Source organism: Nematolebias whitei, chromosome 3, assembly GCF_014905685.2.
Source record: "Nematolebias whitei isolate Nwh7 chromosome 3, NemWhi1, whole genome shotgun sequence".
NCBI classification, from domain to species: Eukaryota; Metazoa; Chordata; class Actinopteri; order Cyprinodontiformes; family Rivulidae; genus Nematolebias; species Nematolebias whitei.
The window spans coordinates 35,836,970-35,848,489 of record NC_056500.1 but is presented as its reverse complement, the minus strand read 5'-3'; the positions used below and the strand labels follow the sequence as shown (position 1 = coordinate 35,848,489).

The window sequence follows — 11,520 nt, the reverse complement described above, 5'->3', positions numbered from 1 at the left end:
ATGGTGGCCTTAACCACCAAAGATTAATCCATGGTGGCCTTAACCACCAAAGATTAATCTATGGCCACCCCAGGTACCACCTCAATCATTTAAGGAAACTATACTTTTAAGCAACATAAAAACTAAACAGCGTAGTTTTCTCAAATGAAGAGGTGGTCAGTTTACAAATACACACAGCAGAGGCCATCTTAAATTTTGACGTGGCAACCCAGTTTTTTGATAGTGAACTTTCTTACGCCTATTTTTATTTTTTTTTAAACAGCATATATCTTACGCCTAGTTTCAGCAACGCACCAAAGCATAAGTTGTTACATCACTTGTTTTTCGAATTAACATGCACATGGCAAACATGGACAGATGGACAGATGGATGGACGAACAGACGGATGGATGCATGGATGGATGGATGGATGCATGGATGCATGGATGGATGGATGGATGGATGGATGGATGGATGGATGGATGGATGGATGGATGGATGGATGAATGGATGGATTGATGGATGGATGGATGGATGGATGGATGGATGGATGGATGGATGGATGGATGGATGGATGGATGGATGGATGGATGGATGGATGGATAGATGGGCAGAAGAAGGGTATTTCCGATTCCTGCTCTTCGAGCCACATTGGGGGACAAAAACTGACAGACACGTGTGTTGAGGTGACTCCTTTCTGGATGATGAAACACATCCAGATGAACTCAACCATAGCTGGTGTCACAGGACACATTTCAACAGGAACTTATGAATCACTGCTTCTGTGAAACTGAATCCAGGACAGGCTGATCCTGGATCACTGTAGATGATCCCTGCTGCAGGTTTGTGAAACAGCCCTCTGGTCTGAAAACAGGCAACACCCAACAACATCCACAACCCCTTAATGATCAACTAAAGCAACACAATAGGCCTCCTGGTCAGTTCTGAATTATTTTTCATGCTGATAATAATATTGTTAAGAAATAACAATAGTTGCTTTATTCAGATGTTTTTCACTGCTCAGTGATCAGACTCTTTGATTTGTTTGAGGTGGTCTGGTTTTGTTCTGAACAGGACACACAAGAAATGCAAACAGAGCAGCTGTAGGATATATATTTTTTACACTTATTGAATTTATTTTGAATATCTGAAGGTGAAGAACACACTATTGTGATATTTTAAATACCCAAAACAACGACAATGAATTAAGTAGCAGAGAACAAATAAAATTATAAACTGACCTCTCAGGGATCCCTTACCTCTGTCCCTCAACAAAAAGCTTTAAAAGCTCGTTTAAGTTTAATTTCGGTTTCAACTTGCTTCGAAGATAAACTTTTATGTAGGCGCTCATTCCAACAACCAGGAAATCAATAAATTCACCAGTGAAAACAATATTAGAGTACCTTGAACTGAATGTGCACATCTTACAGCATTTATCATTTTGATGGTTGATAAAAATAAATAATGCTATCTTTAATTCAATTCTATTTTAGGATTACTTTTTTTTTTCAGTTTAAATTAACATACCAGTTTTATAAAAATTAGACTATTATTGGAAACGGGAGTAAACGACATAAAAGCAACTTTATTCAAAATTATTTATTTGGGAAAGCAGAGTGTTTCAGTTGGGTTGGAGTAAACTCGCTCGTGTGTTTGGCCTCAGCAGAAGTTTTTCTTTCTCAGCCGACGTCTAAGGCTCAAACAGGAAGGGGAAGTTTCCATTTCCCTGGAGGAAATAAGAAAAGCAGAACATTAATTACAGCTGCAAACGATGTCAAACGCACACTGACAACCCCACGTGTGCAACACGTAGACTCTGTGACGTCTTGAAGTCGTACCTCGTCAGGCCCGGGGCCCGTCGTGTCACCGCGAGGATCAGGTGGAACAGTGGTGGACTCTTTCTGTGTTCCCGCTGCCCACGTCTGACGTTAAACATTTCAGTTAGATATTTTTAAAAACACACAACCTTTTGCAGTAGTCTCAGTCAATTACAACAAAAAACAAAACAAGAAAAGAAAACAGGTCATCTCACTTTTTCTGTCTGTTGCTTCACCTTGGAGGCCTGCTGAAAAAGAAAATGTACATGAAAATCTGATCGCAAAGCATTTACACGGCAAGTATTTAAAAAAAAAACGGTAAAAATACAAAGTTCCAACTTTAGCATTTCCAACTGCACAAAAACATCATGACATAAAGTTATCACCATCATGTAGTGTTAATGCAGCTGTGGCACCGTCAAATAAAAACCTGTATGAAAGGATTTAAGGAACACATGTTTTCAGTGGTCAACGCCATCGGCAGTCCTCTGAGGAATCAGACCACCGGTGTGGCAGCCAGAGGTCATTACGTCACACTCACCTCATCCACACCAGCATGACTCAGCACCCACAGCTGCACTATCATCATTCAATTTTACCTTTGAGTCATTACCTGTAGAAGCTCAAACACTTTATTCATGGTGGGATACAGTTCCCCCCACTTGGGGTCAGTTCGTACTACATTGATCGCTTAACATCTTTATGTTTACTTAAGAAAAATGTGTTTTTGTTTCATTTTTATTCAGATGAAATGGGTAAATATTTTCCTTGAAAAGATCAGTTGATGAAAAATGACCTGCAGGGGGAGTTGTGGTCTCTGTGTCGTTCTTTCCAGGTTCTGCTGTCCGTTGTTGGGCAACACCGCAGCATTCCTCTGCTGAGGGTAGCCGTAAAAGTAAGGGTAACCCTGGAACAAATAAAAATATATCACTTTGTGATATCTGCAGTGTAAAAACATTTTAAAGACACGAAGAAAAGTAAGACCACAACAAATACAGCTGCTGACAGTGGCTCATTAGGGTCACCATGGAAACCACACATCGGTGTTTCTCACTCCCTTACTGTACTCGAAAAGAAAGACAGGCAATAACTGACCAAAACATAAACCTCAGACAGTTAGCTGCTGCTCAAATGTTATTAGTAACAAAAACCCTATGAAGTGTAGAAATATCTGATGGTCACACATGTGAATATTTCATGTTTTTACTGTGGAGTCTGTAGAAGATATGAGTTAAAAACCCCTTCACCCTTCAGTCAGAGCTCAGACATAATGGGAACCTATCAGAGCTTGCACGAGTGCAGTCTGACTTTTGATTTGAGGAAAAACCTCAGTTCTTACTGCACTCAGAGACACACTGTGGAAGATTAAAATGTCTACATTCTGATGTATAAAACTGTATGAGGAAGAGGAACAAGTGAGGAAATATGAAGAGTTTGTTTAAAAAATGTTTGGAAAGTTTAGATTGCATATAGGTGCATGACATCACACTCAAATTTAAAGATTAAGAAGATAATCAAACCAACTACTAACAAGTAAAAAACATGGAAGTGCCACTTGAGTCATGTAAGATCCAGCCTTATGTTGTCAACGGGAATTTATTTTGTTGATTTTTTATTAAATTTACGTGATATCATTGGACACTATTTCCTATTAAAATGAATGTTTTGATGGATTTTTTTTCCAAATAAAAAGCAGCAAAAACAACATTGTGCAAGACAAATAATAAGAAAAATACCAAAAAGCTCAAAAAGTCAACAGAAAACACTCTAAAGGTTTTGCAAAGAGGTTCATATGTTTGACTCCATACCTGCTGCCTGTAGAGCTGAGGGAATCCAAAGGACGGGTACTGAAACTGTGGATACATCTAAAGGAGATTTGAAGATAATGATCAGCTTCTCCACGCATGAAGCAGAGTAATCTCTGGATTCTGATCTTTATGAGCTGGTTTGGTACCTGTGCAGTGTTTTGGGCCTGCTGAGGAACTCTGGGATTGTTAGGGTCTTGAGGAAGTCCGAGCTGCTCTTGCTGGCCGTTGGGAAAAAGCATAGGTGTCAGCTGGCCGCCCTGGTTGGGGAGCAACAGTTGTGGCCCCTGGGGGCCGAATGGACCTGCCACTTGAGGGTTCAGATTGACCACCTGTGGGGTGAGCAGCACTTCGGGGGTCTGCTGTTGCAGAACATACGGGGGGAACAGGGAAGAGGCCTGGAGATGGAAGAGGTATACATACGTGTCAGTTTATGTTTATTTTTAACAATTTGATGAAAAGGTGCATTCATGATAATCTGAGGAATTATAGCTGCACCTGTGTTTGTCCAAGAGCTGCAAGAGTTAATCCATTCAGTCTTAAAATCTGAACAATAAAAAGGTTAGGCTGATTATTTTCTGCATGAAAAGAATTGTGACTGAGAAAGCAAACCATAAGTTTAATAATGATTTACCTCGTTGCTGTTGCTCGCAATAAGTGCAATCTGCAGCATCAAGAAAACATTAAAAAAACGTCATTTGTCGAAAAAGTTAATACGTATTTCTGCACGCGTAAGAAAGCAAATAAAAGGATCAACTCACCGGCAAACTGAAGCTTGACCTGAAGAAACAGATCAACAGGAGGGCTGTTTGCTGCTTCATGATGTCCTGCAGAGTTCAGAAGAATGTTTTAAAGTTCCATAAATTCATGATTACTTCTTCAAAATTCCTTTTTTTATAAAGACATAAGAAACTGACACAAACAAGATTGCGACTTACCGTTTCTCTTCTCTCCTTGTTTCTGTCTCCTCTCCTCGTCTGGATGCCTTTTAAGTTCTGTGTGCGACTTGTTGCAGCCCACCAATAACTCCCCCAGACAACATGTGGTCAGAATGACAGACGTTCCTCATGACAACAGACTCAGACACTCGCAACGCACGATGCTAAGCGTGTCATTAAGTGTAAGTCATGTCTCTAAGCAAATCATGCTCCGCGTTGAGCGGTTAAACATTCTTAATCTAAAACTGAGCGTGCACTGACAAAACCTCCACATTGACACTTTTTTTGCTCGTATTCGCCATAACTTGTCACTGTGGCCGTTAAGCTTGCACAATACCCTTTTTAGATTGTTTCTTGTGCCTGTGTTCATGTGTTACAGTATAATTATGGACATTAGGACCAACAGGAATTTTGGCAAGTCATGAGAAAAACAATCTCAGGATCAGACTTTTGTCACAGTTTGTTCATCGCTTGTAAACAGCTGTTGGCATTTAATTGGTCAACGATTTACTTGACTGATATTTGTGTTGTTGGTAAAAAAGCATGAGAAACTTGCAACTGTGGGCTTCCAAAAGTCTTTATCAAGCGGGTAAAGTTGTTTTAGATGTAAAAGATTATTGTTTTTCACATGAATCTGATATTTCCATAATGTTCTGCTCATTACTGCTCTTACTTAAAAAGCACCCAGAGAAATGGTTCAATGTGGACACAGTTTAGCACACATGCAGACCAGCGATGAGTTTATACTGCACATGATTGAATATGAACGTTGTGGCATTCTGAGTAGGGCTAGAGTAAAGTTATGAGTTTTGAGTGAGGGTCTCCAAACACAGTTTGTCTTGTAGATGCTTTCAATTTCATTATGACATGTCATATATCAGTATACAAAAATGGCTATAATTCAATAAACACTTCTAAAGGAGTTTGACAGGGGTCACATTATGGGTGTTGCATGTGGCTGGATATTATTCCGACCAGTGTACAGATGCAACACTTACCCAATGTTGGAACAGGTAGACTGGGTGCATGAAGGTACCAACACACAATGTGAAGATTCAGTTCATCCAAGACAGAACATACCAAGGAACAATTGTCAGGTTGTGCAACAATCATTACAGACCCCCAGTGACATCTGTGTCTGCTATTTGGACACAGGTATTGGACTTTTTACAACAGCTCCGTGTCCTCCTGCATTGTCTGTCATTAATTGTCTGTGCTGGCTGTTCCATGGGGAGGCTACCACTAATACCAGAACAGATACGGCTGCATGGGGTGTCTCGCCACAATGAGGAGACAAAAGACTGCTGAGTGATATTGTATCATGCTCAGCAATGAATTGTAACTCTGAGTTACACATACGACCATTGTGTGCACATGTGATGGCATCAGTGGTATCAAGAAATACACCAGCGTAACTCCTGGCATTATGGTGCAGGGATCCTTGGAGTTTGACTTCAGGACATCTTTGGTAGGGATTCAGGGGACCCTGACAGCACAGTGACATATCAGTAACATCCAGAGACAGTAACCTGGTACAGTTTTTCAACAACATACATCCACACATGACCTGTGTGTCTGTGAACTGTCTCTGGTGGTCAACCATGTCCTTTGATCTCTTTGCCAATCAAACATGAGGTATTAGTGAGAACTTCAGGTCTGACCAGGTTCCAGTCTGCAGAATCTCTAGAGCCCGTTTCAACATGTGCAGCCAACTCACAGCAGAGACGATACAACAGAACTATGACTTGGTTCTACACTGTGTTGCTGTTTGTATCCAGGCCTGAGGAGGTGCCACACCATACTGACCTGGAACCAGCAGGGTGCCCGTACCGCCAGCCCTATGATCTGTTTTATCTGATAAGGAAATCATTAAAAGAGTAACATTTTATCATGTGCAACATTTGGCAGCATGATGGTTTAGTTGTTTACACTGTTGCCTCACAGCAAGTAGGTCCTGGGTTCAATTCCTGGTTTGGATCTGGCGTCTTTCTGTGTGGAGTTTGTTTGTTCTCGTGCTTGCTTGGGTTTTCTCCGGGTATTCCAGTTCCCTCCCACAGTCCAAAAACATGCATGTTAGGCTGCCTTCAGGCCTTCCATGTAAAAGAGATGTGTGATCTCAAATCTCAGTGGGATTTGCCTGGTTAAATAAAGATAAATAAATGTGCAGACATATATTTTAATTTCTATCTCGTCTTAGTGCTTAGCTCTATTTTTGTCAGAAAATGTATTTGTGTGGTTAATTTGATAACAAGGTGTTTCCTTTTTGGCTTTTAGTCAATATTTTTACATGACAGCTAATTATTGACCTCATTTATTCAAATTGGGACCCAAAAGCCGTTCTAGTTACAGATGAATTATTCATTAGGTGTTTTCCTTTCGTTTTTAAGGAAAACTAATTTTCTTTGCTTGAACATGTCCAAATGCCTTCAGTTGAAGCTAAACATGTCACACTAATTCTAAGTCTTTCATTAATTTTGTGCTGGGCTCATCTTCTACTTTAATTTTATTTTAAGAAAACCTTTCACAATGAATAAAAGTTAAAACTTTGGCACTGGGATCAACTTTGTGTGTCTGTTAGCAAAATATATTGTGAATTACTGGGTGAATTTAATGAAGTTCTCAGAAAGTCATCATTTGCTGTGCATTTACCACTTATTAACTTTTGAAATCAACCCAACTCAAGATGGCTGCCACAACTAATCCAGATTAGGAAATTAAAAAATGGTTATAACTCAAATGAACTTTAAAGCTACTGAGCTAAATTCAGGTGTGGTAGTAGCTGAGTGTCATCCCCAGCAGATAGTCCAAGGGCAAACTAATCACATGATATTGTTCTTTGAAACCTTCGTGTGCAATGCAGCGGGTGATATGCATTCCTTCAAACGACTATGTGCTGAAAGTCCTACAGGTTGAATCAAACTTGTGGTCTCAGAAGAGTCTTTCCAAGCATTGCTGCGCTTTCATTTAGAATTAATTTGTAGTTAATTCATATAAATTCATATTAGTTCGCATCTTAGATGTTATTGTTGTTTTTCTTTTACAGTTATTGTTGGATGTAACTGGGACCCTGCGTACATAGTTTTGCTCCACCACATATGCCACACGTGGTGTGAATTCAAAATTCAAATTCAAATTCAAAAATACTTTATTAATCCCAGAGGGAAATTAAGTGTTGTTATAGCTCATCATCCTGGTTCCATTCAAGAGTTGATAGATGCTGATAGCTGATGGTAGGAAGGACCTCCTGCAGCAAATCCGAAGAATCTGGCCACAGATCCATCCACCCAGATCCAGCTTGCTGTCAGATCCGGCGGGCCTCTTGGTCCAGCAGGACCGCCCGAATGTCGAGCAGAATTCCTCCCTGAGCTATGGTCACTCCTCCCAGCAGTCTGCCCAGTTCCTCGTCACCATGGACAGGCAGCTGAAGGTGCCGAGGGAAGATCCCTGTCCTCCTGTTGTCACAAGCCAAGTTTCCCACCAGCTCAAGGATCTCGGCGATCAAGTACTCGACCACCGCTGCCAGGTTGACGGGAATTCGTCCACAGCGCCTCCTTTTCAACTCATTTGGGATTTGGGGCTGTAGTTGAGGTATTTGAGCATTTGAGATGTTAATCAGCTGCTCCAGGTTGTTACAAAAACATCTTGTTGCCATGGTTACGCATCATAACAAATGCCCCAAAGTACTAAGGTTTCAGTAAAAATCCTTCCAGCTGCACAACATCCGACATCAGAGTAAATAATCATCTGAAAAAAGCAATTTACATCCAGAAAAAGAGGAATTAAAATCTTCATAACTCATAATGAATGTAACAGAGCTACTCCAACATGCAGCCACCCTGAATGGCGCAATTCTAGAACTATAAGGATATGACAATAAAGAATGACAATAAAGAATGACAATAAAGAATCTCTGACTCTGACTCTGATATAAAAGATAAAAACACAGCTTTCCCTCTTTTCGCACAATACTGCAAAAAGAAAGCAGCTCGTGTGGTATTTGAGCATTTTAACCTGCGAAATAAAGCTTCAGAATCCTAATATTTTTATTATTTGTGCTGACACTCAGCTGAATTGTGGCACACTCTGTTTCCTGTTTTTATTTATTCATATTGGAGTCACTCAGTCCACATCAGAAGTTACAGGATTTAATTAGAAAGCAAACACCTCTCTATGTAACGTCTCACAATTGATGGTGTCATACTGAAAATCAAGTTTTGAGGTAGAGGTGATTGTCTGAAGATTTGCAAAACAGCATTCTGTGAAAGTATGTTCTGTTTAAATCTATTGGGAGGAGACAGAAGAGATAAGAACAGAAAACTGAGAACAAAGGAAAGTAAAAAAACAGGACATTTTCATCAAGATGGTTGAATCTTATTTAAGGAGTTCTGGGGGGGTTTGTGTGGTGGGTCAATGAGTAAAGTAATTGTCTTGTAATCAGAAGATTGTGGCATGGAGGCTGCCCAGCTGCAGAAAAGAAAGCTCTGCAGAGAGTGGTGAAGGCTGCACAGAAGACTGTCGGAGTCAGTCTCCCCACCATCACAGACATCTACACCTCCAGATGCAGGAAGAGGGCCACCTGCATCATGAAGGACCCCACTCACCCAGCACACACACTTTTTGCCCCACACCCCTCAGGCAGGAGGTTGCGGCACATTAAGTGTAGAACCACTGAGGAACAGCTTCTACCCTGAAGCTGTTAGACTCATGAATCCCTAATCAGAATAATCACTGTAATGACACCTTAAATGGAGATATGACACTTTATCTGTGCTGCTGATTATCCATGCTGTTGATTATCCATGCCGTTGATTATCCATGCCGTTGATTAGCTGCCCATAAGCTGCTATATTAATACTCGTCTGCTCACAACAGACTCATGTTCAGGCTACTGTTTAATACACCAAACTATATTACATTATTATTGTTTAGCATATACCTTAGACCCTTGTATACTGTTTCTTTTTTTATACAGTACTTTAGAGTTTTGCTATTTTAGGGTGTAACTGGGACCTTGAGTGCACAGTTTCATTCCACCTCATGTACCACATGTGATGAGAATGACAATAAGGTCACCTTGAACCTTGAACCATTGAAGATTGTGGGTTTGATTCCTGCTTAGATCTTTTATTTGAATCTGTGTTGATACTTTCTATCATCATTTTTCACTTTTAATTTTTTAGTGTTACTTCACTTGAGTTATTTTTCTCCCATTTAACTGTGTTAATCTGGAAAATTATTTCAGAATTATTACTTCAAAATAAAATTAGAAATCCACTTCAGAAAGCTGTGCACCTGTGGGGTGGACGTAGGTGTGAAGAGGCGTCTGTTTCTCTGATTTATTAGACCCGATTGATTTTCATGTGACACAATCTCGACCCACAAGAGGGAGATAAAAGGCACAAATCTGTGCACACGCACACAAAAAAACAACTACAATAAATTAAATAGTAATTAAAGGACTAATATGTCCTTTTTTCACAGAAATGTTAATGCAATTTGTAAAACATTGTGTGGTTAGTGATTCAGGAAATTAATGTCTGCCCTACTAATATTTTTGCTGAGGAGCCGCCACTGCAAGGTAAGTAGGTTTATTTACACAGGAGGAGATGGCCCAGGGACTGGAGGACCTGCAGAAGATGGCGAGAGGTTAGTACAGAGTTTCCAGATGACTAAAGCGTTTTTGTACAAATGGTCTCTTTCTTGGTGTGTATGGGTTCCAGGCTCAGAGGAGAATGTGTTAGGACTGTGATTCTGTGCTCAGGGAAAGATATCTGAAGATGAGGAGAGACAGGTGGTGTATGTTGGAGAGCATGCAGGCTGAGTCGAGGTGACCAGGTTTTCTTTTTGTTGCAGGAGAGGAAGACTTTCATCAGACGAGGAATCACACGAGGTAACAAGGAGACAAGTGATCCAAGGAACACAAGGATTTATGTGCAGCACGAGGACAATTAGATCTTCAGAACACATTGAGAGCACAAGAAGTTGTAGGTTTATCACTGTTTGGTAACTAACGGTCCAGCAAAGACTAATGGAGTGACTCAGCATTTTAAAGGATGGTAGTCGGCTCTCATTTTCCACAGCTGTGATCCACCAGCTCTGACTGCTCACAGAACCTACAGGGACAAAAATGACAGACAGGAGGAGTCAGAAGCACTAATCCTGATGGAAGGACAGATCCTAACAAGGACTGTCAGCAGGGTACCAATCCGGTCCACGTATCAGGATGGTATTATGTCCACATTCTGTCCTCGCCAAAAGACCTACAGTAACATCTTGCAGGAGTTTGCCAAAGAAAAGCTTCACAGTAACAAAATTATTTGATCTGATTGATTTATGAAGTGGGCAGCACGGTGGCGCAACTGGAAGAGCTGCTGCCTCTCAGCATAAAGGTCCCCGGTTCAAATCCTGGTCCAGGGTCCTCTCTGAATGGAGTTTGCCTGTTCTCTCCATGCATGCGTGGGTTTTCTCTGGGTACTCCAGTTTCCTCCCACAGACCAAAAACATGCATGTTAGTCTGATTGGTAACTCTAAATTGTCCCTAGGTGTGAGTGAGAGAGTGAATGGCTGTTTGTCTCGTTTGTCTCTATGTGTCCCTGTGATGGACTTGCGACCCATCCAGGGTGTACCCCGCCCCTCACGCAATGATCACCAGACATGGGCACCGGTGACCCAAAATGGAAGAAGCGGGTAAAAGATAATGGATGTAAGAAACTTCAAAAAGCTGCATCCAGCTCACAGAACTGTTCCCAAAATTACCTGAGGCTGTTGTTTCTGCCAAAAGAGTTTTAAAAAGGTAAAAAGCTGGATTTCTGTAAACAGCCTATTTAAAAAATATTTAGGTGAATTTATAAAACTGTCAAGTCTTTTTTATTATTATTATTTTTACTCTCTGAATGTAGACCAACTTAAATTATCTAATCTGCTGAAAGGCAAAATTGACTGCAATTATTTCATTACATGGATTATATGCTGGGGATGACT

General features: G+C 40.6%; 1 protein-coding gene across 2 annotated transcripts; it reads right to left on the bottom strand.

Annotated features, from left to right (window-relative positions):
* Nucleotides 1-1,544: 1,544 nt before the first annotated feature.
* On the bottom strand, nucleotides 1,545-4,642 carry odam (odontogenic, ameloblast associated). Of its 2 annotated transcripts, none has more exons than XM_037674923.1 (10): nucleotides 4,540-4,642; nucleotides 4,363-4,428; nucleotides 4,236-4,265; nucleotides 4,100-4,147; nucleotides 3,751-3,999; nucleotides 3,605-3,661; nucleotides 2,593-2,703; nucleotides 2,012-2,044; nucleotides 1,818-1,901; nucleotides 1,545-1,705 (listed from the first exon to the last, which is right to left on the bottom strand). In XM_037674923.1, the coding sequence occupies exons 2-10, from the start codon at nucleotides 4,420-4,422 to the stop codon at nucleotides 1,670-1,672; spliced, it is 708 nt and encodes a 235-aa protein (XP_037530851.1). In that variant the 5' UTR covers nucleotides 4,423-4,428; nucleotides 4,540-4,642; the 3' UTR covers nucleotides 1,545-1,669. The 2 variants fall into 2 exon arrangements, with proteins under 2 accessions (XP_037530851.1, XP_037530849.1); XM_037674921.1 differs by having other exon boundaries at nucleotides 2,012-2,041; nucleotides 4,540-4,563.
* Between the last annotated feature and the right edge of the window lie 6,878 nt (nucleotides 4,643-11,520).

What these genes read in the sequence shown, in the direction of transcription:
- odam (XM_037674923.1), bottom strand. Translation starts at nt 4,422, where the DNA reads ATGAAGCAGCAAACAGCCCTCCTGTTGATCTGTTTCTTCAGGTCAAGC. An exon ending in GACCACAACTCCCCCTGCAG is followed by an intron (nt 2,045 to 2,592) that starts GTCATTTTTCAT and finishes TTTCTTTTTCAG; the next exon opens with CAGGCCTCCAAGGTGAAGCA. An exon ending in CGGGCCCCGGGCCTGACGAG is followed by an intron (nt 1,706 to 1,817) that starts GTACGACTTCAA and finishes TATTTCCTCCAG; the next exon opens with GGAAATGGAAACTTCCCCTT.